Consider the following 24,535-nt stretch of genomic DNA (forward strand, 5'->3'; position numbering starts at 1 on the left):
TCAAACATACTCCGTAGAGCTGATTGAAGACGAAGACTCATTGATGTGATTATTCTACCCTGATGCAGGAAGAATAGAAGCTATTTCTATTAACACTTAATTAATTGCTTTTTATTATTTGTTTTTTCGTTGTCATATTATCGTTACAGTGATAATTATATATTCATTTATCATAAAATAAGAAAGGAAAGAATGATGAGTTTTAATATACAATAAATTAAAATAACGATGAGATAGGTAATTAAATGAGGAATAATTAAGTTGATAGTGTTCGAAAAGGTATTAATATAAAAGAAATACAGGAATGAATATAAAGTCATGATACTCAACAATGAAAAGCCAAAGAATAATTGAATAGTTGATGAGTAACACTCTTAACACACCAGAATCTGACTAATCTCTGATGAGCAAAGAAAGATAGAAAATAAAAGTAATAGCACTTAATTAACTACTATTTATTTATTGATTGGTTTAATGTTGCTATACTTAGTTACCACATTATTTTATTCACAGTGATGATATTCCATAATGTTATGATGACACAGTATTTAACTAGTCTAGCAATAACAATAATAGAAATGTTTTTTTCTTTTTTGAAACTCCATGTAATAATAACTTTTTGAATTATTTTTTATTACAGCAAATAATTTTAAATAATTATGATAATAATAATTCAATAATTAAAATATAAAGTTTGTTTAATACATTATTATTTTGGTTATTGAATTTAAAAATAAATATTTTCAAAAAAAAAGAAATAAAAAAGAAGTATTAAAAATACACTCAAACGCTATTATTATAAATAACTCCTTCTTGTAATAATTATTAAGTTGAAGTAAAAAACAACGATGAATGAACAAAAACGATTTGAAAAATAAATAATGAAAGAAAATTGTTTTAAAGGAAAACACATTTCTTTTTTTCACTCTTTTCTTTCTTACCTCCTTTTTTCTGACTTTTCTTATCATTACCCTTATCAGTTGGTGCAATAAATTTCTCATATAATTCTTTTAAAAGAGTATCATATACTTCAGTACATCCTTCCCCTGTTTTATTAGATACTTCAAAATATTCACAATTTAATCCTTTGGCAACTTCTTCTGCTTCTTCTTTGGTAACTTCTCGTTCAAGATCACTCTTAACTCCAACAACACCTTTTACATAACCATTATCAACATATCTATCACCATATGATAACCAATTTTTACAATTTTGAAGTGAGTCTTTGTTACTAAGATCAAATAATGCAATAATACAATTAGCATGGTTATAAAAAGATGCAGTAGTTCCAGTTCCATCATCTAATGGATCCATTAAATTTAATGTAATTTTTTTACCTTCATAAGTAATATCTTTAGTAATCTAAACAAAATTAATTTCTAATTACTTTTTTATAACGTGTTAATAATAACTATTATCATCTATCTTATTTCCTTATTAAATAATAATTAGTGTTATTTTAACAAACTAAATTCTCTGGAAAAGGTTCAACCTCTTCTTTAAATTCTTCTCCAATAAACCTACGGGTAAGAGATGTTTTACCACATTTTTCATCTCCAACTATACATATTTTCAATGTAAGTTCTACTTCCATTTATATTAAACCTATATTTTTAAGTTCTTTCTTTATTTTTTTTTTGGTATTTCTACCTTTTTATTTCTTTTTTTTGTATCATTTTATTAATAATTTATTATTTTATCATTTTTTTTTTGTATTTTCGTCTTATACTTGTTTTTGTTTTTATTTTTCTTCTTATATTCTTTTAATAGAATTAAATCCCGAAAGATGACGTTTAATTACTCAGTTCTAATTGTGATGTATCGTAAATTTTTATTAATCACTTTATTTTAAGACTACACTATTCTTTATTTAGATATATTTTGAAACTTTCCAAATTTCATGAAATGAGTGAGAAAAAATTAATTGATAGGATGTAAAACAACAATTCGTTAAGTGTTTCTATCAGACATTTTTGTTTCTTTTGTGTCATTCATACCTTCACAATAAAGTAAAAAAAAAAAATAACATAAGCAAGAGTCATGTTGTTATAAAAAAAGGAACTGAAAAAAGATTAAAATTAATAAAAAGAAAACAGGTAATGGGTAAATATCAGGTTCTTGTTCTTTTTGGTCCAAGTGGAGCAGGTAAATCAACAATAATGCATCACCTTATGGAAAAATTTCCTGGGAAATTTTCATTTAGTATTTCACACACAACAAGAAAACCAAGAGGTAAAGAACAAAATGGCGTTGATTATTACTTTATTGAAGAAGAAGAAATGAAGAAAATGATTGAAGAAGATAAATTTATTGAACATGCCCATGTTCATACAGCCTTCTATGGTACTTCAAAAATGGAAATTGAACGCATTGCTAATAATAATCAAATTGCAATTCTTGATATTGATCTTCAAGGAAGTAGACAAATTAGAGGTAAAGTTGCAGCATTCTTTTTGTTTATTGCACCTCCTTCAATGGAAATTTTAGAACAACGTTTACGTTCAAGAGGTACAGAAACAGAAGAACAAGTTCAAGTTCGTTTAAAGAATGCACTTATTGAAATGGAAGGAGAAAAAGAAGCAGATGCAGTAGTTGTGAATAATGTATTCACAGAAGGATATGGTAAGATAGATGAACTTATAGAAAAGAATTTGTTTTAAATAACAATCTATGATTTTAAGGTTGAGATGTTTTTTTTTTTGATGTTTAAATGAAAAGGTGAGGAATAAGAGATAGAATGGAAAACTAGAAAATTGAAACGGATCTGTTAAACAAAAAGAATTAAGACATGACATCGTTACTTGATAAAGGAAAGGAATTTTCTAAGAAAGCAATGGAGGAAGATGAAAAAGGAAATTCTAAAGAAGCATTAGAATATTATAAGAAGGCTATTGACTGTTTGGTTGCACATAAAAAAACTGAAAAAAATGAAAAAGTTGTTAATATCATTAATAAACGAGTGAAAGAATATGTTGAACGGGCAGAATATTTAAAAAGAATGATAAGTGGAGAAAGAGTTAAATCAGATGACCCAGATAAAGAAGAAGACGCAGAAAATAAAGCTCGTAGTAATGCTGTTGGGAATGCTGTATTAAAAGAAAAACCGAATGTACATTGGGAAGATGTTATTGGTTTAGAAAAAGCAAAAGAAGCTTTACAAGAAGCAGTTATTTTACCTATTAAATTTCCACAATTATTTACTGATAAAAGAAAACCATGGACTGGGATTTTGTTGTTTGGACCACCTGGTACAGGTAAGTCATTTTTAGCAAAGGCAGTTGCTACTGAAGCTGATTCTACATTTTATTCAGTTTCTGCATCATCATTACTTAGTAAATATTTAGGTGAATCAGAAAAAATGGTTAAAGAATTATTTGAAACAGCTAGAAAAAATAAGCCAAGTATTATATTTGTTGATGAAGTTGATTCGTTATGTAGTTCTCGTGGAGATGGAGAGACTGAAGCAAGTAGACGTGTTAAAACTGAATTCTTAGTTCAAATGAATGGTGTAGGTAATTCTATGGAAGGGGTATTAATGCTCGGAGCAACAAATATTCCATGGCAATTGGATACTGCTATTAGAAGACGTTTTGAAAAAAGGATTTATATTGGACTTCCTGATGCATCAGCACGTGCTAAAATGATTAAATGGAATTTAGGTAAATTACCTAATCAATTAACTGACAACGATTTTAAAATACTTGGAGAACAAACTGATTTATTTTCTGGAAGTGATATTGCTACTCTTTGTAAAGATGCTATTTACCAACCTGTACGTACGTTACAAGCTGCTACTCACTTTAAATATGTAACTGGACCATCTCCAATCACTGGAGAAATACAAAATGATTTAGTTACACCATGTAGTCCTGGAGATAAAGGTGCTATGGAAATGAATTGGAAACAAATTGAAGGAAGTAAATTAGTTGTTCCACCAGTAACAATGATGGACTTTATGAAATCAATCAAAAACTCACGATCAAGTATTTCTGTAGAGGATGTTAATAGACATCGTGAATGGGCTGAACAATTTGGACAAGATGGATAATTTTTGAATTATTGATTACAGTCTTTTCTTTCGTTTGATTCTTATTTAGGAAATACAAAAATTTAAATTTAGTTAAATAATAAATTAGTGTTGATGTTTTGGCGGTCGTGGATTAATTACATTGTTCAAGAATGTTGAACAAAATGGATATAAAATACTTATTGATATTCCAAATGATAAAAATGTACATACTCCTATAATTGGTCCAAATAATATTCCTGTGATTAAAGAGGTAATAAAGGCTATGCATAATAAAACAATCATTACAATAAGTTTTACATTCATTGTAATACAGATTGATTTTTAAGTTCTTTTTTAGTTGTATTTATTTTTTTGTGTGTTTTATTTACTATTACATTTATGTAATGATTATTATTGATAATAACGTCTTCTCAATTTCAAATAACTCCTTGTTTAACTGTTTTATTTGTTGATTCATAAAGATAAATGACTTAAAAAACTAAGAACTTTCTTTAAATAAATAAGAATCTTCCAATTGGTTTATATAATGAAAGTACTGAGAATTATGTTAATGTGAATCAAAAAATAGTATTTCATTAGTCTTTTTAGTTATATAAATTATTTTCTAAATATTTTTCTATAGAACTTTTTTAAGTACCTTCCATTAATATTAATAATGATATTTAATTGTTGTTATTGTATATATAGAATAGAAGTTCAATTTATGATTAAATAATTTATGTATATTTTAATTTGTTGAATATCCTTTTTGTTTTGTATTTAAGTATTATTAATAAATTATTGAATAACAATAATAATATGAATAAGTTTTAACATCTTCTTAAAGACTTATATAATTACAAGAGATTTTTATTTTAAACTCTATTTATTTGTTTTAACTTTATCATTACTTCAAATAATCAAGTAATGGAATTATATATATCACCTAGTTATTAATTCATAATACTAGACTCTGTTATTGAGTATAAACAAAGAAGCATTTCAGTAGTAAAACAAATAAATTTTTTTATTTTATTCATAAATTAATCGTTATAATTCACTTACTACTAATACTTCCAATTTCATTTAAAAATTAATGAATTTTTCATTTATATGATGATAATAATTGTAAACAAAAATATGAATCATAAAAAATTTAAGACATAAAAATATTACCTTTTTGGATTATTAAAAATGTATTTATTTCGTTTTTAATTCAAAAAAAGAGTTAAATTCTCATAAAAAAAAAAAGAAAAATAAAGACAAAGCTTGAACGGTATTTATTGAATGAAAAACAAAAAGACACAATAAGGTTAAACTTAAAATTTTCATAAGTATGAATGAATTTAAAAATATATAGAAATGATAATAATTAATAGCTATCATTTAAGGCTAATAATTTATTAGAAAGAAAAACAAAAAATAATTAAAAAAAGAAGTGAAAACCCATTTACAAATTATTGATGAGATTCAAATTACTCTTCCAAATCACAAGAAGAACATCTCTCAAGTGAAATAGAACTTATAGTTCTATAAATATTTCTAACAACTTGAAGAGCATTATTTTCAAAAATTTTATGAAAAATATTATATCTTTGAAAATTTTCAAATTGAAATAAAATAGAAACTTTTGGAATAGTTTTTGGAATTTTTAACAATTTTGGAATATCTTTTGGTATTTGTTTATCTGCATTCATTGTAATATTTAGAGAAGTAATAGACGAAGGTAAAGTAACTGCATCAACACGTCTACAATTCAAAATAGACAATTGTTTTAATAAAGGAGGGACAGGATATCTAAATATATATTTACCAAATATTTCTATAAAAAAGTCATCAATAACAACAACTTTTTCAATAAAAATACTAAGACAAGTAATTGAAGTACATAAACTTATATTTGCAATACATTTAATTGAAAGATTTTGTAAAGTATGTGGAATATTCATTGAACTATTTAACTTATTAATTGAAAGACTTTGAAGTGTTTTATTTATTTTAAAATTTTTTGTATAAGAAGACAAGTTTAATACCTGTAAATTAGAAGGACATTCGAAACAAGTTTCTGAATGACTTATTGTTAATGATGTAAGTGATAATGGAAATTTTAAATGTGTTTTAAGTATTCCTAATGATAATGAATGAAGATGAGTTAATGTTGAAAGGTTTGGAAGGTTTGGAGTAATAAAATCTGATGGGAAAGTAAGTTCAATTAAAGAAGGAGATAAACCAATAGTAGGAATAGTTGGAGTAGGTGTTTTTATTGTTAAGGAAGTTAAAGAATTGAAAGGATAATAAGAAGCAATTAAAAATCCTTTATAATCCATTGGATAATAATATTGTTGAAAGGAAGATGCATTTTCTGTTAAATAACTATCATAAAAGTATGAAGAAATTGAATTCAAAAAAACAAATATCGAAGAATCAACAACTGAAAAAGGACAAAATGAATAAAAGAAATGTTTTACAGATGATGGAACTTTATTTCTAAGAGATTCAATAAATTCAAAATCTTCAATTGATTCATAATTAATATTTACATCAATACTTAATTCTATTAATTGTTTAATATATTTTTCTATATCAATAGTATCACTACCATAATCCAGACAAATTGTTATTTGTTTTAAATGAGGAAAAAATGATATATGGTTAATAATATATTTTAAGTCACATGTTGAGCTATTAATTAATGTTATTCGTTGAAGTTTATCCATTTGATTTTGAATTTTTTTAATATCTCCTTTATAATTAATTAAACGGGGATATAGAAAAGTCATATCATTAAATTGACTTAAGTCATCATCAATTCGGTATTGAATAAAAATTTGTTCAATACCTTTTAATGTTGATTCTATATAACCTAAATCATGATATTGAACTTGTACTGTTTGTATCATAGGAAAATAAAATAAAATTTTTAATAATTTAATATCACTTTCACAATTTATTAATGATGTAAAGTATGGATTAATAAATAATGTTTTAATTATTTGATTTGCCTTTTTATTAATACGAATAAAAGTTGAAATATCATGAAAAGTAGGTAAGTATAAAACAATATTCTTCAAAAATACGTCTTCTAAAATAACCATATCAAATAATCATTTTCATATTCTTATCATCTTTTTTTTTTTATTTTTTTATTAAATAACAATTGTGATGGTATAATAATTTATTGTTTTTATCTTTATTATTGAATGTGAAAATGTTTTAAAAAAATTAATTTTATAATAACATAAATAAATAAAAAAAATAAAAATCTGAAAAAAAACTTAAAAAAAAATAGTTGTAGATTTGACAAATGGAAATGGTTAAATCATTTCTTCAGTCAACAGCTGTGAGAGGATTGTATGTTCTTATTTGTGTAGTTATCGCAGTATTAATTAGACTTTATTCTGTATTAAGATATGAAAGTGTTATTCATGAATTTGATCCATATTTCAATTATCGAGCCAGTAAATATTTATTAGCAAATGGATTAGATGCATTTAATAATTGGTTTGATGAAACTGCTTGGTATCCTTTAGGACGTATTGTAGGTGTTACTGTTTATCCTGGATTAATGTATACCTCAGTATTTTTCTTTAGGGTACTTGAATTTTTACACTTATCAGTTGATATAAAAGAGATTTGTGTATTTATGGGACCATTTTTTTCTGGACTTACTGTCCTTGTAGGTTATAGAATGACTACTGAAATTGCTTCACAAAAAGCTGCATTAATTGCTGCATTATTAATTGCTATTATTCCCGGTTATATCAGTCGTTCAGTTGCAGGAAGTTATGATAATGAATGCATTTCTATTTTTGCTTTATTATTAACATTTTATCTTTGGATTCGAGCAGTTAAAAGTGGAAGTCCAATTAAAGCAGCTTTATGTGCACTTGCATATTATTATATGGCACTTTCATGGGGTGCTTATGTGTTTATAATTAACTTAATTCCATTACATGCATTCTTATTATTAGTCTTTGGAAGATTTAGTAATAGATTATATACTGCATATACAACATTTTATGTTATTGGTATTTTATTATCAATGCAAGTTTCTTTTATTGGACTCCAACCTATTCGTTCATCTGAACATATGGCATCAATGTTTGTATTTATATTTATTCAAATATATGTTTTCTTTAGCTGGATTAAATCAAAATTATCTGAACAACAATTTAAAAAATTTTATATTAAATGTATTATGACAAGTATTATAACTGGTATTCTTATTATTACAGTGTTAACTCTTACTGGTAAGATTTCTCCTTGGACTGGTAGATTTTATGCTCTTCTTGATCCTACTTATGCTAAAGAACATATTCCAATTATTGCATCTGTTTCAGAACATCAACCAACGTCATGGGGAACATTTTTCTTTGATCTTCATATAGTTTGCTTCTTTATTCCATTAGGAATTTACTTTATGTTAAAGAATATAACAGATGAAAATATTTTCACTATTTTATTTGTAATGACAACAGTTTATTTCTCTGGAGTTATGTCTCGTTTAATTTTGATATTATCTACTGGTGCTTGTATTGTTGCATCTATTGGTATTAGTGAAATGTATAGTTCTGTTGTTAAAGTGATTTTTAAAGAAGAAAGTCAAGAACAAACTAAAAAAGTATCAAGTAAAAAGAAACAAACAAGTAGTTCTAATTATTCTTTAATGCAAAATGTAGGAATTTTCATTTTTATGGTTTTATCATTATGTCTATTATCATATGTTAATCATTGTTTATTTGTTGGAAGAGAAAGTTATTCTAGTCCATCAATTGTAATGAAAGTGCCTACAGGAGATAATTCCTTTATAGTTTTTGATGATCTGAGAGATTCTTATAGATGGTTAAATCAAAATACTCCTAAAGACTCTAAAATTATGAGTTGGTGGGATTATGGATATCAACTTGCTGCTGTTGCCAATAGAACTACTATTGTAGATAACAATACATGGAATAATTCACATATTGCACTTGTTGGAGGTGCATTTGCAAAATCAGAAAAAGAAAGTTATAAAATTTTGAAAGAACTTGATGTTGATTATGTTCTTGTAATATTTGGTGGTGTTATTGGATTTAGTGGAGATGATATTAATAAATTCCTTTGGATGGTTAGAATTGGTGGAACAATTGATCCAACTATTAAAGAAAGTGATTATTATTCTAAAACAAGTCATGAATTAGAAGTTGGGGCAAATGTTACATCAACGATGAAAAACTCTTTAATGTACAAATTATGTTATTACCGATTTGGTGAATTAATGACAGAAAGAAATAAACCAACTGGATTTGATAGAGTAAGAAATAAAGAAATCGGTTATAAAGACATCGAATTAGACCATTTAGAAGAGGTATTTACCTCAGTTCATTGGATGGTAAGAATCTATAAAGTAAAGAAAGATAACAATAGAATTTATGATATAGATTCATTACGCCATTAATTACAAATGATTCTTTTATTTCACATATTTTTTTACTTATTTCTTTTCTTTCATTTAACTGTAATTCAATCTCTTTGTATTAATTCAATAAACTAATACAAAATTCTCTTCCTTTGGATTGATAATTTCTTTTACTACAATATCTGTTTCTTATCATAACTCTCTATTTTGAACTTCTTAATATTGTGACTTTGGTTGTTTAAAACTCTAGGTTTATTTCAAAAAGAATTAAGTCATGAAAACGTCAAATGTCCTTTGTTTCTTCGTTATTTTTTAATTAAAGAACTACTTTATTAGTTGTAAATCCTTTTGTCGTTAAAACTTTTTTCTAACAACTTCTTCCTCACTCTTTTTTCTATTGTTTAACTAAATTGTAGCCTCTAAAATAAAATTTGTTTTTATTTTCACATTTATTATGTTTTATATAACACAATAATTGATTATGTGACAAAATAAAGTTTTTAAAAACAAGATTCAATCAAACAAAAATGTTTTTATTAACATAGAAAAACTTAAAAAATGAAAAACTACAAATAGAATAATGGAAGAGACTGACCCGAAAGCTCAACAAGCTGTTCTTCCACCAACAGAGATTAATGAAGGAGTAGCAAAGATACGTGATGAAATAGCAGATTTGGTTTCTGAAAAGTTTGATGAATTTATTAAACAGTATCAAATGAGTAAATATGAAACTGAAATTCATTTACTAATTGAAAATGAACGGACAACACTATTTATTGATTTTAATGACCTTCAAAAATTTGATGAAGATGTATCTGGTGCTCTTCAAAATCAATACTATCGTTTTGAAAAGGTATTAGTTGCTGTTGCTGCAAGCATTGGTAATAAATACTATCTTCAAATAAATGGTATTTTCCCGTTAAAAGATACTATTGATGCAATTGGATTTTATAATTTACCTAACTCAGTTACTGTTAGAAAACTTCATTCAAATCTTGTAGGGTGTTTAACCTCTTTTTATGGAACAATTACTCGTTCTTCTGAAGTTCGTCCTGAACTAATCGAAGGTGTTTTTAAATGTTTAGACTGTGGATGGGAATCACCACCTATTCCTCAACAATTTAAATATACCCAACCAATGCGTTGTTTAGGATCTGGTTGTACAAATACATCTCGATTCCAGTTACTTCTTGACAAATCAACATTTACAGATTGGCAGAAGGTTAAAGTTCAAGAATGTTCAAATGAAATTCCAAGTGGTTGCTTACCTCGATCAATTGATGTAATTTTAAGAGGAGAAAATGTAGAACAAGTACGACCTGGTCAAACGTGTACATTTATAGGAATATTAATTGCTGCACCTGATACAACAAGACTTTCAGTTGGTAGAAATGTTACCGCAGTTCAAGAAAAAGAAAAAAAACGACCAGGAGAATTAGAACAAGGAATTAAAGGATTAAATGATTTAGGTGTAAGAGAGTTAGTATATAAACTATCTTTTATTTGTAATTGTATACAACAAAGTGAAAAATCTGTTAATAACGAAATTGATAAACCATTAACAAAAGAAGAATTAGAAAAAGTAAAAGAAATTAGTTCACATCCTGATGTTTTTCAAATGTTTATCAATTCATTTGCCCCAAATATTTTTGGACATGAAAATATAAAAAAAGGTATTTTATTATTATTATTTGGTGGTGTTCATAAAACAACAAAAGAAGGAATTGCATTGAGAGGAGATATTAATATTTGTGTTATTGGAGATCCATCAACTGCAAAGTCTCAATTCTTAAAATGTGTGTCTACAATTCATCCTCGTTGTATATATACTTCTGGAAAGGCAAGTAGTGCAGCTGGTTTAACAGCCGCGGTATTAAAAGATCCAGAAACAGGTGATTTCAACATTGAAGCTGGAGCAATGATGTTGGCTGATAATGGAGTTTGTTGTATTGATGAATTTGATAAAATGGATTATTTCAATCAAGTTGCATTGCATGAAGCTATGGAACAACAAACAATTTCAATTGCAAAAGGAGGTTTACATGCTACACTTAATGCTCGTGCTGCTGTTCTTGCAGCAGCAAATCCATTAAAAGGGAGATATGATTCTAACAGATCGTTAAAATCAAATTTAAATATTGGAGATGCATTAATGTCTCGTTTTGATTTATTCTTTGTTGTGTTAGATGAACCAAATGAAGAAAGTGATAGAAGAATTGCAGAGCATATTGTTAGTGTCCATCAATTTAAATCTGCTGCATTACATCCTCCTGTTTCTAGTAATGACCTGAAGTTATACATTCGACACGCCAAAACAATTACACCCCAATTAACACAAGAAGCAAAAGAACTTTTAGCAAAAACATTTGCTGATTTACGTAAAAGTGATATGACAGGAAAAGAATCAAATCCATTCCGTATGACGGTTAGGCAATTAGAGTCTATGATTCGTTTAAGTGAAGCATTAGCTCGGTTATACTTGGACAAAGAAGTAAGAGATGATTATGTTAAAGAAGCAAGTAATTTGATAAAACAATCAATTGTATTTGTTGAAGATAAGAATGAAGAAGAACAAGGTACAACAAATGACAATGAAGATGTTATAGATGATATATTACAATGGAAATGATTGAAACTGTAAGAGAAATGGTTATTAAAAAAATTCAATTTTTGATTATTTCCTTACAAATAAAGCAACAAAAAATCCAGTCATATGATCTTCATGTGGATCAACTCGAATACAATTTTCATATGGGTAACTATCATCAATAGCAATACCTCTTCTTTGCCATTGTGGAAAAGCTGGTTCTAATCTAAATGATGGATTTTCATCTAATACAGCTTTCACAACACATTCATTTTCTTCATTATTAACACTGCACGTTGAATATGTAATACGTTGGACATTCTTAAATTTCATTGCATGAGAAACAATTTTTGTTTGAAATGAACTTAACATTCTTAATCGAGCAGGATCTCTTTTTTCTTTTGTTAATTGTCTCTCAAGAATACCACTCCCTGAACATGATGGATCACATAAAATATGAGTAACATTCTCAAAACGAATATCTTCAATGTCACTTTGAAGAAAATCCCCACAAATAACTTCAATGTTTGTTGCTTGATAATTCTTTACTGTAGTTCTTAATAATTCAGCTCGTTTTATATCTTTATCAAATGCATAAATAATACCTGTGTTATTCATAATTGTTGCTAAATGAGTTGTTTTATTTCCTGGTGCAGCACATGCATCAATACATATACTATTTTCAGGTGGATTTAAAATAAATGCAGGAAAACAACTTGGTTTGTCTTGTGATAATAAAGTGTCAATTGGTAAAGAAAGAGGTGGTGTTAATTTATATAAATTTGGAATAAATTTATCAGGTTCAACCTTATTAGAAATTGATGGAAATACTTTTGTACGTAATGTATTTAATCGGTAGTATTTAAATGTTTCTTGCTCTTTTTGTTTCTTCTCAAGAATAGGTATTTTTTCTTTATTTTTTAAAATAACTGATTTGATAGCCCCTCCTCCACTAATTTTACCATTAGTAATATAATCATTTAACATTACCATTAACATTGTTTTTTGTTTGATTGTTCTAAAGTCTTTGATGTCACAAAGAAGTTTTTCAATGGTTTCCATATTTGCTAATGTTTTTGATACAATTGCTAAAATAATCTTTTTATTTTTTATTTCATTATTTTGGTATATAGATGTTTTAATACTTGCTTTCTTCTTTAATACATTATCAATAACTTTGGCGGCTTGTTTGTATTGAAGTGCCATTTATTTTTTCAATGACTCTTTTCTTTCTTTCAAAAACATTAAAAACCCTATAACAAAAAAACTAAAATGTTTTTTATTAAAATAAAATGTTTTCAATTTAAAATAGCAGTTCTTTCAATACAACTAAATGGAAGTAATGGCTCAGTATCTTTTAACTTAATTGCTAATTCAAAACAATCACAAGCCTTATTTTCGTTTCCAAGTTGTTCGTATAAATTACCCATTAATTCCCATGCGTTATGATCAAATGGTTTTTGTTTTAAATAGCTTTGAATTTCAATAATAAGACATTCTTTATCATTATTATTAAGATTCTCCTTATTTTTCTCTTTCACTAATGCAAATGCTGCATCACAACTTCCTTCAATTTTTGCTTTTTGTAATTCATCAATTTGAATTGTTTCTCCACATAACACTGCTCTCATCATATGGAATTCTGAAGGTAGAACTGGTTCTAATCCAATTCTCCTATCTAAATCATTTGAGTCTTCTAAACATGCAACTTTTTCTCCTTCTTGGATGCACTTCTTAATATCTTCTTTCATATTAAAAGCGTTAAACACTAAAACAGCCTCTTTCCATAAAGCAGCAGGAACATTTCTTCCAAAGATACTATAAACAGATACACGTTCAGTAAATGTTAATTTAGATTGAGCAAATGCTAAAGAAGATACTCTGCTTGCTTGGTCACCAGCAGTGCTTCTTGCAGAACTTCTGGTTGACGAAAGGACATCACTTCCGACTGAAGGAAAAATACTTGGAGCAACATCACATTCATGTGTCTCAGCTTGTTCATTGAAACGTTTAAAGAGGTCAACAAGCATATCTAAATCAGGCTTTATACGTAATTGACAAACCCGTAAGAATAAATCGTTTGGATACTTTCTGATTGCTACTGACAATGTAGAATTTGCTGTTTCTATTTTCTTTAATGAAATTAATAATAAAACAGTTAATTTGTATACATTAAGAGCTGGCATAGGAACTTTTAATAAAGGCAATAACACTTTTAGTGCAATTAATGGTTGTCTAATATCCGCATATAATAATGAAATATGAAATCTGGCTATAGGAGATGTTTCTATTAAAGGAAGTAATAATTGTATTGCTTGCTGTTGGTGATTAGAAGAATTTCTAAGAACAGATAATTGTGAATGAGCAATACCTTGGTAAAAACTTGGGACTTTAGAATTTATTAGTTGTGATGATTGTTGGGTATTTAATAAAGTGTGATATAGTAATGTTTTTGATATTGGTGGTGGTGATGGACGGCTGGTAATATGAGAAATAATTGGTAATGAATGAGAGTCATATTTTGAGTTGATCATTGTATAAGCAAATGATAACCAACGATCATATTCTCCTGACATAGCACTAATCATTCGTTCGTACATTCTTATTAACAAAGTTTCTAAATGAGCATGTTGGTATGCGATAATTGAGAAAACAAAATAAGGGGTTTTAGCTAATTTAGATACATCTTTTCCAACAATCACTTCAATAAGATTTAATGTAAGAAGAATTTCTTCTGTTTTATTTCTCGGGCAGTAACAATTAGTTTCATTCGGTTTTTTCATTACTTCGTATGAGTCTTCAGATATATGGAATGCTAATAATTTACAATGGAAAAATAAAACATTTAACTTATACTGTTCGGTTTTTTTACTAAAATCTGGAGATGTTATTATTGATCTAATCTCATTTAATAAAATCTTTGGTTCAATCTGAATTCGCTGATTCCAGTTATCAGGAATTTGCTCTTCGTTACTCATTTTCTTTTTAAATTTATTAAGTTCTTTTGAAATTTAAAAGATATAATCTAAAAATATATAGTCACTAAAAATTTATATTTTTTATATATGAGAGGATTAATATAATATTTGAAAAGAAAGAAAAAGGCACCGATGACTGTATGAGCATGGAAGTTCACTTTAGTCTCTTCCAGTTCTAATAATAAGAACTACTTATTTGTACTCTTATTATTATGAGGAACCTGTATCTTTCTTTCTCAAATATTTACTCTTTTGTTACTTCTCTTTTTTTGTTAGTAAAAATAATATTTTTGTATTGAGAAAGAAAATACACAAAGACTAAGACATAATAAAAATAATACAATCAATGAATATAACATAACAAATAGAGATACATAATGTTTTTAAATAAGAAGAGGTTATCAAATGATGTGTGTTGAACAAACAGTATTATTGTTTAATTTTTTAAACCCTTAATTAAAAAACAAATTCTATATTTAATAATAAAAAAACTATTTAGGTTTTAAGAAGAAAAATAAAAGGGAGATAGAAATCTAAATAAACATTACCCTAAAATGAGTGGAAGAGGAAGAGGAAGAAATACTGGACGTGGAGGAGCTCCAAGAGGTGGACGTGGAGGATCCAATGGAAGAGGAGGATTTGGTGGTGATAATAAAGGTCCAAGAAGTGCAGGAAGAGGTGCACCAAGAGGTGGACGTGGAGGAGCAAAAGGAGGAGCAAAAGGACGTGGAGGAATTGGATCTAAAGGAGGAGTTCAAATTAGAGAACATTCAAAATTCCCAGGTATTTATATTGCATCAGGTAAAGAAGAACAATTATTAACAATTAACAGAGTTCCAGGAGAATCAGTTTATGGTGAAAAGAGAATTGCTAAAGAAGATGCTGAAGGAAACAAGATTGAATATAGAGTATGGAATCCATATAGATCAAAACTTGGATGCACAATTTTGAAAGGAGTTGATAATATGACTATTTGCCCTGGTGCTAAAGTATTGTACATTGGAGCTGCATCAGGAACAACTGTTTCTCATGTATCAGATATTGTTGGAGATAAAGGTACTGTTTATGCTGTTGAATTTGCCTTTAGACCAGGAAGAGATCTTATTGGTGTTGCAAAGAAGAGACAAAACATTGTTCCAATTATAGAAGATGCTCGTTATCCATTAAAATATAGAATGTTAGTTGATATGGTTGATGTTATCTTTGCTGATGTTGCTCAACCAAATCAAGCTCAAATTATTGGACTTAATGCTAAATATTTCTTGAAAAAAGGTGGATTAATTATTGAATCAATCAAAGCTAATTGTATTGATTCCACTGCACCATCTGATGTTGTTTTCGCTAATGAAGTTGATGAGTTAAGAAAACTTGGATTTAAACCACTTGAACAAGTTTCACTTGAACCATTTGAAAGAAATCATGCTACTGTCATTGCTAGATATGATAATATTAAGAAATGATTGATTGAAACTTTTTCAAATAGGTCTTTTTCTTTTTTAATTGTTTGCTTTGAAATTTTTGTTTGATTAATTCTATGAAATAAATGATAGAGAAAAATAAGTAATAAAAACAATTAAATATATATCAATTAATAATCACAATACGAGCACTTTTATTTATTGGTGTACTATCAAAAAGTGGAGAATAATTTAATGAACATTCTTTCAAAGGAATGTCATTGAGATTAGGGATTGTAAATTTAGAGGAGAAGATAAAGAGCTTTTGTAAGGATGGTGGAAGAATTAGTTCAAATTTTAACGAATTAGTGTTATATACTGAAAGAGAGAGAATAGATGAGTATTGTGAAAGGTCTAACCTTCCTTTAAATACTACTGAAAAAAGTTCAAGAATCTGGAGATTAAGAGGAAGAGTGATTGAATTGAATGGAAGTTGTTTGAGATTAAGATAATGAAGATTTGAATATAAAGAAAGATCTAATGATGTTACTGATGAAATAAAAGATCTTATAGTTAAAGAAGAAACACCACAAAATTTTGGTATATGTTTAACTGTACATTTTAATGTTTGAAGAGAAGACGGGTAAAAATTATCTAACGATGGAGTTATTCCAATGCACTTGATAGACATTTCATGTAAATGAGTTAATCGAGTAAGTGGTTGTGTAAATGTTGTTCCTTGTAATCTTAAATAAGTTAATGTTGTGCATTCATAAATACCATCTACTTCACAATATTTACCACCAAATCGTTTTACTTTACAAAGACCAAAATTTTTTACTTTACCGTTAGTCTTATTTAAGACTAGTTTAGTAATTGTTGTTGGCAATATGATATCACTTGAAAATGAATATAGATGTAATCTTTTTAGATGGATTAATTGTGGAAATATTTGTTGTGATTTCAAAGAAAGAAGTCCTGTTGGTGGGATGAAATAACATTCAGCAGTAGAATGTAAGGATACAACTGAACGACATTGTGAAAAATCCATAACAAATTGATTTGTATTTGTTAAATCACCATCAATAATATTAATTTTAGAAGGATAGTATTGGTTGATGAAGAATTGATCAACTTTGTTATTAATTAATACTCCAATACGCGAATCTCCAATATGTAGTACAACAATCCTTGAATCTATTCCACTATACCAATAATTAAAACATACTGTAACACGATCAAATACTTTTGGTATTTGAACAACCTTAACTAAATATTCTTTGTTAAATAAATGAACAACTGTCTTACCAAAGTTGTACTTATTTGAATTCTGAAGAAAATCAAAGTCTATTGTTGATAACATTGTAATATGAACAAAATCGACTCTCTTTTGTTTATTTTTAAAAAAATCACTAACCTTACCTTGTTTTTGAAGGAATAATCGAACACATCTTAATTGTTTAAATTCACTTAAGTCAATTGGGTTAGTTATACTACGAATAGTAAGTTCAACAACTTTATCTTTTATTGTTTCAATAGCTTCTATTTCTCTATCAGATGAAATTGGTTGAACTAAAATAATACGTTTAACTCCTTGAGGAATAGGAAAATGTGATTTTAACAATTTACGTGGGAGTTGTAATGTTTCGATGTTTGGAAATAAATTCAATTCCTTTTGAAACTCCTTTTCAAAATAAATAAAGTCTTTTGGTCCTATTGGTGGTTTAATTGAAAATAATGGATTTATTCTTAATATTTCTACAGCATCACAACATTTAGAATTAACCATCATTAATTTATAAACTGTTTCCAATGAATCAACAAAGATAAGTACATTTGCTAAATAAACCTTTTCTAATGGAGCCATTTAGTTTTATTTTTTAAGATCTTTTCTGAAAAGTTCAAAAAAAAAACGAAAAGAAATTATTTTAGTAATTCAAAAATTATAAAAATGTATTAAGATTTGATAATACCAATAATCATCTGTTGTTTTAAAAACAAAATATAATAATAAACTATTTCTTGAAATTTTATTTTTTGTTTTATCAGAAATAAAAGTTTTATTTAATATTTATTAATATGTTATTTTTTATAAAGATAACATTGGGTTTAGTTATTAATGAGTTAAAAGTTTTATTAATGAGTAATTGCTATTTTTACAGTTTCTTATAATTCCATTTTTCATTTTAAATCTTCTCTTAATTTAGTTTACTATTTGATGTTTTGGAATTGAAATTATGTTATTTAATTTGAATATCCATAGATTTTTTGGGATATGATTAAATAGTTCTTAGATCTTTAAAAAGGAAAAAGAAAAGAATAATGAAAATTCTAAAAGAACGAACTTGAAATGGTTAATGTTGGTTGTTCTTTTATTTATATCTCTTAGTCTAGCAACTACTTCATCAATTACTATTTCATTGTATCATGTTGGAGAAGACTGGACTATCAAATACGTTTCTGATACAGAAGCAGTTGCAATTGCAACTTATGTAACAAGTAAAGAAGCAAAAGGATATAATGAACTAAGTGTTCATACAAATAAGAAATATAGTGATAAAGAACAAATGTTTGCAACTGGATTTGCAGATGGGTTCTTTTCTGGAAACAATATTAATTTCCATAAAGAGAATATGAATGCATGGTATCTTGATCATTATTTAGGAAAAGCAAAAGATTATCCAAAGTCATTATATAAATATTTACAAGATAATATTGATTATATTAATACTCAAATTAAGGCTAATCCTGAAGATCAATATTGGGTTTCTGTTGATTTAATTATGGAACAAGTTCGTGGTGTTACAGCTGGTCATAATTTTGCTGTTAAGGCATCAGAAAGTATGACTTTTTATGATATGTTCTTCTATGAATCATTTGGGGATCTTTTAGATCTTACAGCAGTACTTCCTGCTGATGATGAAGTTAATGGAATAGAACGTCCAAAATGGTTTATTAAATACGCTAATAATGATATTGATTGGCACTTAAATTGGAAATTAAGAACTAAATGTTCAGGTTTAATTAGATATGTTAAAGAAAGTCATGACATTTATGTATCACAAGTTGCATGGTTTATGTATGGTGCAATGAATCGTGTAATGAAACATTTTGACATTAACTTAAATAATGAATATTTATCAGCAAAGAAAGTATCTTTCTCATCATATCCAGGATTTGTTTTTTCATTTGATGACTTTTATATGACTTCTAATGATCTTGCTATTATTGAAACTACTTTCACTAATTTCAATACTACATTAAATCAATATATTCATTCAAATACACTTCTTGATTGGATTAGAATTGTTCTTGCAGTTAGAGCCTCTAAGAATGGTAAAGAATTCCATGATATTTTTGAAAAACAAAATTCAGGAACATATAATAACCAATGGATTGTTGTTGATTATAAATTGTTTAATAGTGTTGAATCTGGTATTCCAGAAGGAACTTTAACTGTTAGTGAACAAATCCCTGGTTACGTATTCTATAAAGACTTCTCTACTTCATTAGAATCTACTGGTTATTTTGGTTCATTTAATGTACCTGAAATTCAAGAAACTATTGACATGAGTAATACTACTGCTAATGCCCAAGGTAACAAAGCATTCTGGAACTCTCCAACAGAATGTTGTAGAGCAAAAATCTTTGAAAAATATGCACCAAAAGTAATGAATATGAATGATATGAAAAAAATGATGAAATATAATGACTACAAAAATGAACCATTATCAAAAGACCCAACTACTGAACTTCAAGACCCAGGAGCTACAATTGCTGCTCGTTATGACTTAAGACCAAGTGAATTAAAACCATTACCATTTGGTCAAATGGATGCCAAGATTTGTGATAAAAGTGGATTTGAAACTCTTCAATTCCATGTCCAAGCTGGACCAACTCATGACAACCAACCATATCTCGATTTAGAAGTTTATGAAAAACAAGGATGGTTTGTTCCAGACAAAGGAGTTTTAAAGGTTTGGAATTTCGATTGGGAAGAATTTATTCCAAAATAACATGAAAATCCAATTTTTTTTAAATAATTTTGTTTTATTTTTATTTCTTGTTTTTTAATATTCATTTCTTCTTATTCTTTATTTCTTTATTTTTCATTGTTGGAATTTTTATATTCAATATTGTTTCTTATCAATACTTTTTCTTTCTCTATTTCTTTCAATATAATTTTCTTCATTATATTGTTATTTTATTATTTGGAATTGTTGTTGTTCTTGTTGTGTATTATTTTTCATTTTCTTATTTTCATTTTCATTTTATTGTTATTTAATGTTTGAATTGACTTATTTCTTCCTTTCTTTATCTTCATTTTATCACACGTACATTATTGGTTTCAGAGTGTTTCATAAATATCTCTTATTTCTTAATCATTTCTCCTTTCTCATTCATTTCTTTTACTTTTAGTAATAAATTATCATTATTTGACTGGAAATATATTGTTCTTTTATTCTCTATTCTATTGTTTTTATTATTAAAAAGAAATAACAAAAATATTTAAAAAAGATTTATGAATAAAGCTCAAATATTTTTAATTGATTAGTCATGACTAATTTCATTCAATTGGTCTTGCATTCTTTGAGTTCTATTATTAATAATTTCTTCAATTCTTCCATCAGAAACGTCATTATCAAGTTCAAGATGATTAATAGCGTCTTCATCTAATTTAACCAATCTTTTACAAATTTGTTCAAATGAAGGTCGTTCACCAATGTTTTGTTTCCAACAGTCTTGAATAAGTCCTTTCAATAACATTGGAATAGATGCATCAAAACCAAGTCTTTTACCACTTTCAACGTAGTCTTTAATTTCGAACAAAGATTTAAATTCTTTATAAGGTTCTTCTTGATAAAACAATTCCCAAGCACTGATGGCATAAGAATAAACATCACCTGCATTTGTATATTCATCGTGATATGTTTCTGGTGCAGCATAAATTGGAGTACCAAGACCTTTATCTTCTGAGTTTTTATTATTTTTCTTAGTAAATCTAGAAGTACCAAAGTCTGTAATTTTAATACAACAAGCAGAATCAGTATATAAAGAATTAACTAAAAGATTATCAGGTTTAAGATCTAAATGCATAATTCTATTTTCATGTAAAAATTGCATTCCTCTTGCAGTATCAAATAACATTCTAACTTTTAATTTATATGGTAATTTGACATAATCTTCTTTTTCTTTTCTTAAATATTCTCCTAATGATCCTAAAACAAAATATTGAATAATCATAGACACTTGTGGTATATACGTAACTGATCCCATATAATTTGCAATAAATGGATTTCTTAATTTACTCATTATTTCACATTCCGCTATAACCTCTTGTTTTAATTCAGCCATTTCTTCATCATTAAGACTTTCCCATCTAAATTGTTTTACTGCAACTGGGACACTACGATAACTTCCAATATACACTTTACCCATTGCTCCTTCAGCAATTGGTTTTTCTGACATATTTAATTCATCCATATCAATATGAGTAGATGATGCAGCATCGGTTTTAATAGTAATCTGATAATGACAATGTCTTCTAACATTTTTACAAAGTTTATCCATTTGGACTTGGTCTTCTGGAGTCCATGTTTCAAAGCTCTTATCTTTCAAAAGATTAGCAATAGATTCTAATGTTGATTTAGACTTACTAAACCAAATAGTATAAGGAATTTTCATATCTCTAATTTTTGTAGTACAATGGAGTGTCATATAACTTGTAAGTAATTTTGGTGTAGAATGTGGTCTTATAAATAATACTTGAGGTTCAAAATAAAAAACATATTTTGGATTATTTGGTGTATGGAAAATAATCATCAACCATTTATTTCTTGAATAATTATTAACTTCCATTCTTTCAAATCGAGTGTCCATAATAGCAGTTGCAGTTGTATCATTTCCATAGTCTAAATCAATAGGATCTATCATATAACGAGCAGTCTTTGATGGTGGAGCACTAGTTGATCCATGGATATAATAATAATAAGTTGGTTGTTGTATTTTATAAATATTGATATCAACTTTTTTATATCTAAGGACAAAGATTAATAATACAATAAAGAAGATAAGAATTAATATCAATCCAACTGCTCCTCCTATAACAATTCCAGCAATAGCACCTCCAGAAATATTATTATTTATACATGACATTGGGTCATTTGGGTCAGGACTATGTCCATCCAAACAATGACAAAATGAATTACAATTAGTTCCATTATCACAATCTTCTTTTCTTAAAAATTTACCTTTCATATAAAGATCATCAATAATTCCATTTCCACAAAGTACATTTACACATTTTCCTTTTTGTTTACTTATTTTCCATCCACTACTACTATCACACATACAATTTGTTAAACATCCTTCACTATTCTGAATACATTCATCACCACTACCAAGGTTTCCATTTTTACATTCATTACTTACACAATAATTATTAACTAAAGAATATCCTGGTTCACATTTACAGAATTGGTCACAATGAGAAGTATTAAAATAGCAAAGTGAACTATAGTCATTAACTTGCCATTTCCCATTATAATAACATAATTTATGACAATCATCTCCTCCAAAACCATTCGCACATAAACACTTCTTTTCTTGTGGAAGACAATCTCCATTTCCACTGTCAGAATTACAATTTTTTGGACAAATAGCTCTAACTTCTGCATTTAAATTAGCTCTTTGTTCTTCAGACATAATACCAAAATATCTTCTTGTATTAGCTTTACCTTCAATACGTACAGAAACTCCATTTGGTTCTTCATCAGCAAATACCCCATGAGGTTTTCCACTCCAAATATTAAGGCATTTACTTGACTTATACCCTGACTCATTAACTTCATATTCAAACTCTTGAACATAATTAACACGATCAGCTCCTCTAGTGTCTATAAGAATAGAATAATCTCCATTAAATTCAACTTCAAAGAGGATAACTTTCATTATAATATTTGGAATACATACTGGATAACAAATAATACCATCTTGTTCTAATGAAAAATGAACATACATACTCTTAGACAAATCTTTTGCCAATGAATCAGCTACTTCTTGAGTTAAATTAAATTTAGAAACACCTGTCTTTCCATTAACTGGTTTAATTGTTAATGAAACAGTAACAACTTTGAATTCCTTAACATTAACAAATATATAATAAAAGTTCTCATCTTTCTTTGAATCAGCAGAGTAAATTGGATTTAAAACTGGAACTAACATATTTGTTTCAAACTTTGTTTCATTTAATGAAGCATGTGCAAGGCAATTTCCAGTGTAAGCATCACGTTGAGAATTAGTTACATCAATAGAAAGAAAAGCACTTGACTCAGGATTTTTAGTAATAGAAATAGATAATGCGTCAGTATGAATATCCTTCATATCTAACCTAAACCATTTGCCAAGTCTATACTTTTGTCTATAATAACAAAAACTAGAATCAGCATTAGAATTTTCATTAATTGTAAAAGTGACAATTTTTTCTGTTGTAATATCTTCTAAATCTTTTTGTTCAGGAAGCCAAGTTGGTTTAACGATAATGTTTGTTGTCTTCATACAATAAGAACCATTTGGAATAAATGCTTCATTAATATCATCAGTAACATCAACCCATTTACAATATAAACATGATGTGTCGTTAAAATAATTTTCTGAACATCCTCCTCTACAAGTATTATCAGCTTCACAACCCCCAATACAACCTGGAGAACATTCAAATGAATAACAAAAATAAATAAATAAGAACAGTGTATAAAGAGTCATTGAGGATAAAATAAGTCTTATTTTCCAAGTTTAAGTTCTTAACAGTTTCAAGAAGTAGAAAAGAAGTATTATATTTATTTTATTATTACTTAATAGTTTCAAATAAAAAATATTAAGAAATATTGATTTATAGAATATTTCTTGTTGATTATGAATTGTTTCTCTTTTTTAAAATTATGGATTTAGTGAGGTGGTTCCACCTCTTTGTAATTTTACTTATCTTTTATTTTAACAACCATCTTGAGAAATTTTCACAAAGGGAGTAGTAATTGAATTATTTATAAAACATTCAAGTTGGATATTGTCACCGATTATTTCCTTTAAAAAGAAAATAAAATCCCATAAGTTTTAGTGAAGTAAAAATATACAAAATTTTATTGAAAAAAAAAATTTATAATTTTT

The 24,535-nt window shown here is 27.1% G+C and overlaps 12 protein-coding genes across 12 annotated transcripts; 6 read left to right on the plus strand and 6 right to left on the minus strand.

The window, feature by feature from the left end:
* Positions 1-897: 897 nt before the first annotated feature.
* On the minus strand, positions 898-1,594 carry ENU1_157580 (Rab family GTPase; the record flags this gene model as incomplete). Its single annotated transcript, XM_008860762.1, has 2 exons — positions 898-1,362; positions 1,469-1,594. The coding sequence occupies 2 exons, from the start codon at positions 1,592-1,594 to the stop codon at positions 898-900; spliced, it is 591 nt and encodes a 196-aa protein (XP_008858984.1).
* Positions 1,595-2,099: 505 nt separating this feature from the next.
* Positions 2,100-2,660, plus strand: ENU1_157590 (guanylate kinase; the record flags this gene model as incomplete). The annotated part of the gene is made up of 1 exon (XM_008860763.1): positions 2,100-2,660. One exon carries the CDS (start codon positions 2,100-2,102, stop codon positions 2,658-2,660), a length of 561 nt encoding a protein of 186 aa, XP_008858985.1.
* A 128-nt stretch (positions 2,661-2,788) lies between these two features.
* Positions 2,789-4,048, plus strand: ENU1_157600 (vacuolar sorting protein-associating protein 4A (VPS4), putative; the record flags this gene model as incomplete). The annotated part of the gene is made up of 1 exon (XM_008860764.1): positions 2,789-4,048. One exon carries the CDS (start codon positions 2,789-2,791, stop codon positions 4,046-4,048), a length of 1,260 nt encoding a protein of 419 aa, XP_008858986.1.
* Positions 4,049-5,484: 1,436 nt separating this feature from the next.
* On the minus strand, positions 5,485-7,104 carry ENU1_157610 (hypothetical protein; the record flags this gene model as incomplete). Its single annotated transcript, XM_008860765.1, has 1 exon — positions 5,485-7,104. The coding sequence occupies one exon, from the start codon at positions 7,102-7,104 to the stop codon at positions 5,485-5,487; it is 1,620 nt and encodes a 539-aa protein (XP_008858987.1).
* A 209-nt stretch (positions 7,105-7,313) lies between these two features.
* On the plus strand, positions 7,314-9,446 carry ENU1_157620 (oligosaccharyl transferase, putative; the record flags this gene model as incomplete). Its single annotated transcript, XM_008860766.1, has 1 exon — positions 7,314-9,446. One exon carries the CDS (start codon positions 7,314-7,316, stop codon positions 9,444-9,446), a length of 2,133 nt encoding a protein of 710 aa, XP_008858988.1.
* Positions 9,447-9,987: 541 nt separating this feature from the next.
* ENU1_157630 (DNA replication licensing factor, putative) lies at positions 9,988-12,036 on the plus strand (the record flags this gene model as incomplete). The annotated part of the gene is made up of 1 exon (XM_008860767.1): positions 9,988-12,036. The coding sequence occupies one exon, from the start codon at positions 9,988-9,990 to the stop codon at positions 12,034-12,036; it is 2,049 nt and encodes a 682-aa protein (XP_008858989.1).
* Positions 12,037-12,081: 45 nt separating this feature from the next.
* Positions 12,082-13,200, minus strand: ENU1_157640 (methyltransferase, putative; the record flags this gene model as incomplete). The annotated part of the gene is made up of 1 exon (XM_008860768.1): positions 12,082-13,200. The coding sequence occupies one exon, from the start codon at positions 13,198-13,200 to the stop codon at positions 12,082-12,084; it is 1,119 nt and encodes a 372-aa protein (XP_008858990.1).
* A 92-nt stretch (positions 13,201-13,292) lies between these two features.
* ENU1_157650 (tetratricopeptide repeat-containing protein) lies at positions 13,293-14,972 on the minus strand (the record flags this gene model as incomplete). Its single annotated transcript, XM_008860769.1, has 1 exon — positions 13,293-14,972. One exon carries the CDS (start codon positions 14,970-14,972, stop codon positions 13,293-13,295), a length of 1,680 nt encoding a protein of 559 aa, XP_008858991.1.
* A 554-nt stretch (positions 14,973-15,526) lies between these two features.
* On the plus strand, positions 15,527-16,432 carry ENU1_157660 (fibrillarin protein; the record flags this gene model as incomplete). The annotated part of the gene is made up of 1 exon (XM_008860770.1): positions 15,527-16,432. The coding sequence occupies one exon, from the start codon at positions 15,527-15,529 to the stop codon at positions 16,430-16,432; it is 906 nt and encodes a 301-aa protein (XP_008858992.1).
* Positions 16,433-16,556: 124 nt separating this feature from the next.
* ENU1_157670 (hypothetical protein) lies at positions 16,557-18,236 on the minus strand (the record flags this gene model as incomplete). Its single annotated transcript, XM_008860771.1, has 1 exon — positions 16,557-18,236. One exon carries the CDS (start codon positions 18,234-18,236, stop codon positions 16,557-16,559), a length of 1,680 nt encoding a protein of 559 aa, XP_008858993.1.
* Positions 18,237-18,726: 490 nt separating this feature from the next.
* Positions 18,727-20,385, plus strand: ENU1_157680 (phospholipase B, putative; the record flags this gene model as incomplete). Its single annotated transcript, XM_008860772.1, has 1 exon — positions 18,727-20,385. The coding sequence occupies one exon, from the start codon at positions 18,727-18,729 to the stop codon at positions 20,383-20,385; it is 1,659 nt and encodes a 552-aa protein (XP_008858994.1).
* Positions 20,386-20,920: 535 nt separating this feature from the next.
* ENU1_157690 (protein kinase domain containing protein) lies at positions 20,921-24,133 on the minus strand (the record flags this gene model as incomplete). The annotated part of the gene is made up of 1 exon (XM_008860773.1): positions 20,921-24,133. One exon carries the CDS (start codon positions 24,131-24,133, stop codon positions 20,921-20,923), a length of 3,213 nt encoding a protein of 1,070 aa, XP_008858995.1.
* Between the last annotated feature and the right edge of the window lie 402 nt (positions 24,134-24,535).

The sequence above is a fragment of the Entamoeba nuttalli genome (assembly GCF_000257125.1).
Source record: "Entamoeba nuttalli P19 unplaced genomic scaffold asmbl_6633, whole genome shotgun sequence".
NCBI classification, from domain to species: domain Eukaryota; phylum Evosea; order Mastigamoebida; family Endamoebidae; genus Entamoeba; species Entamoeba nuttalli.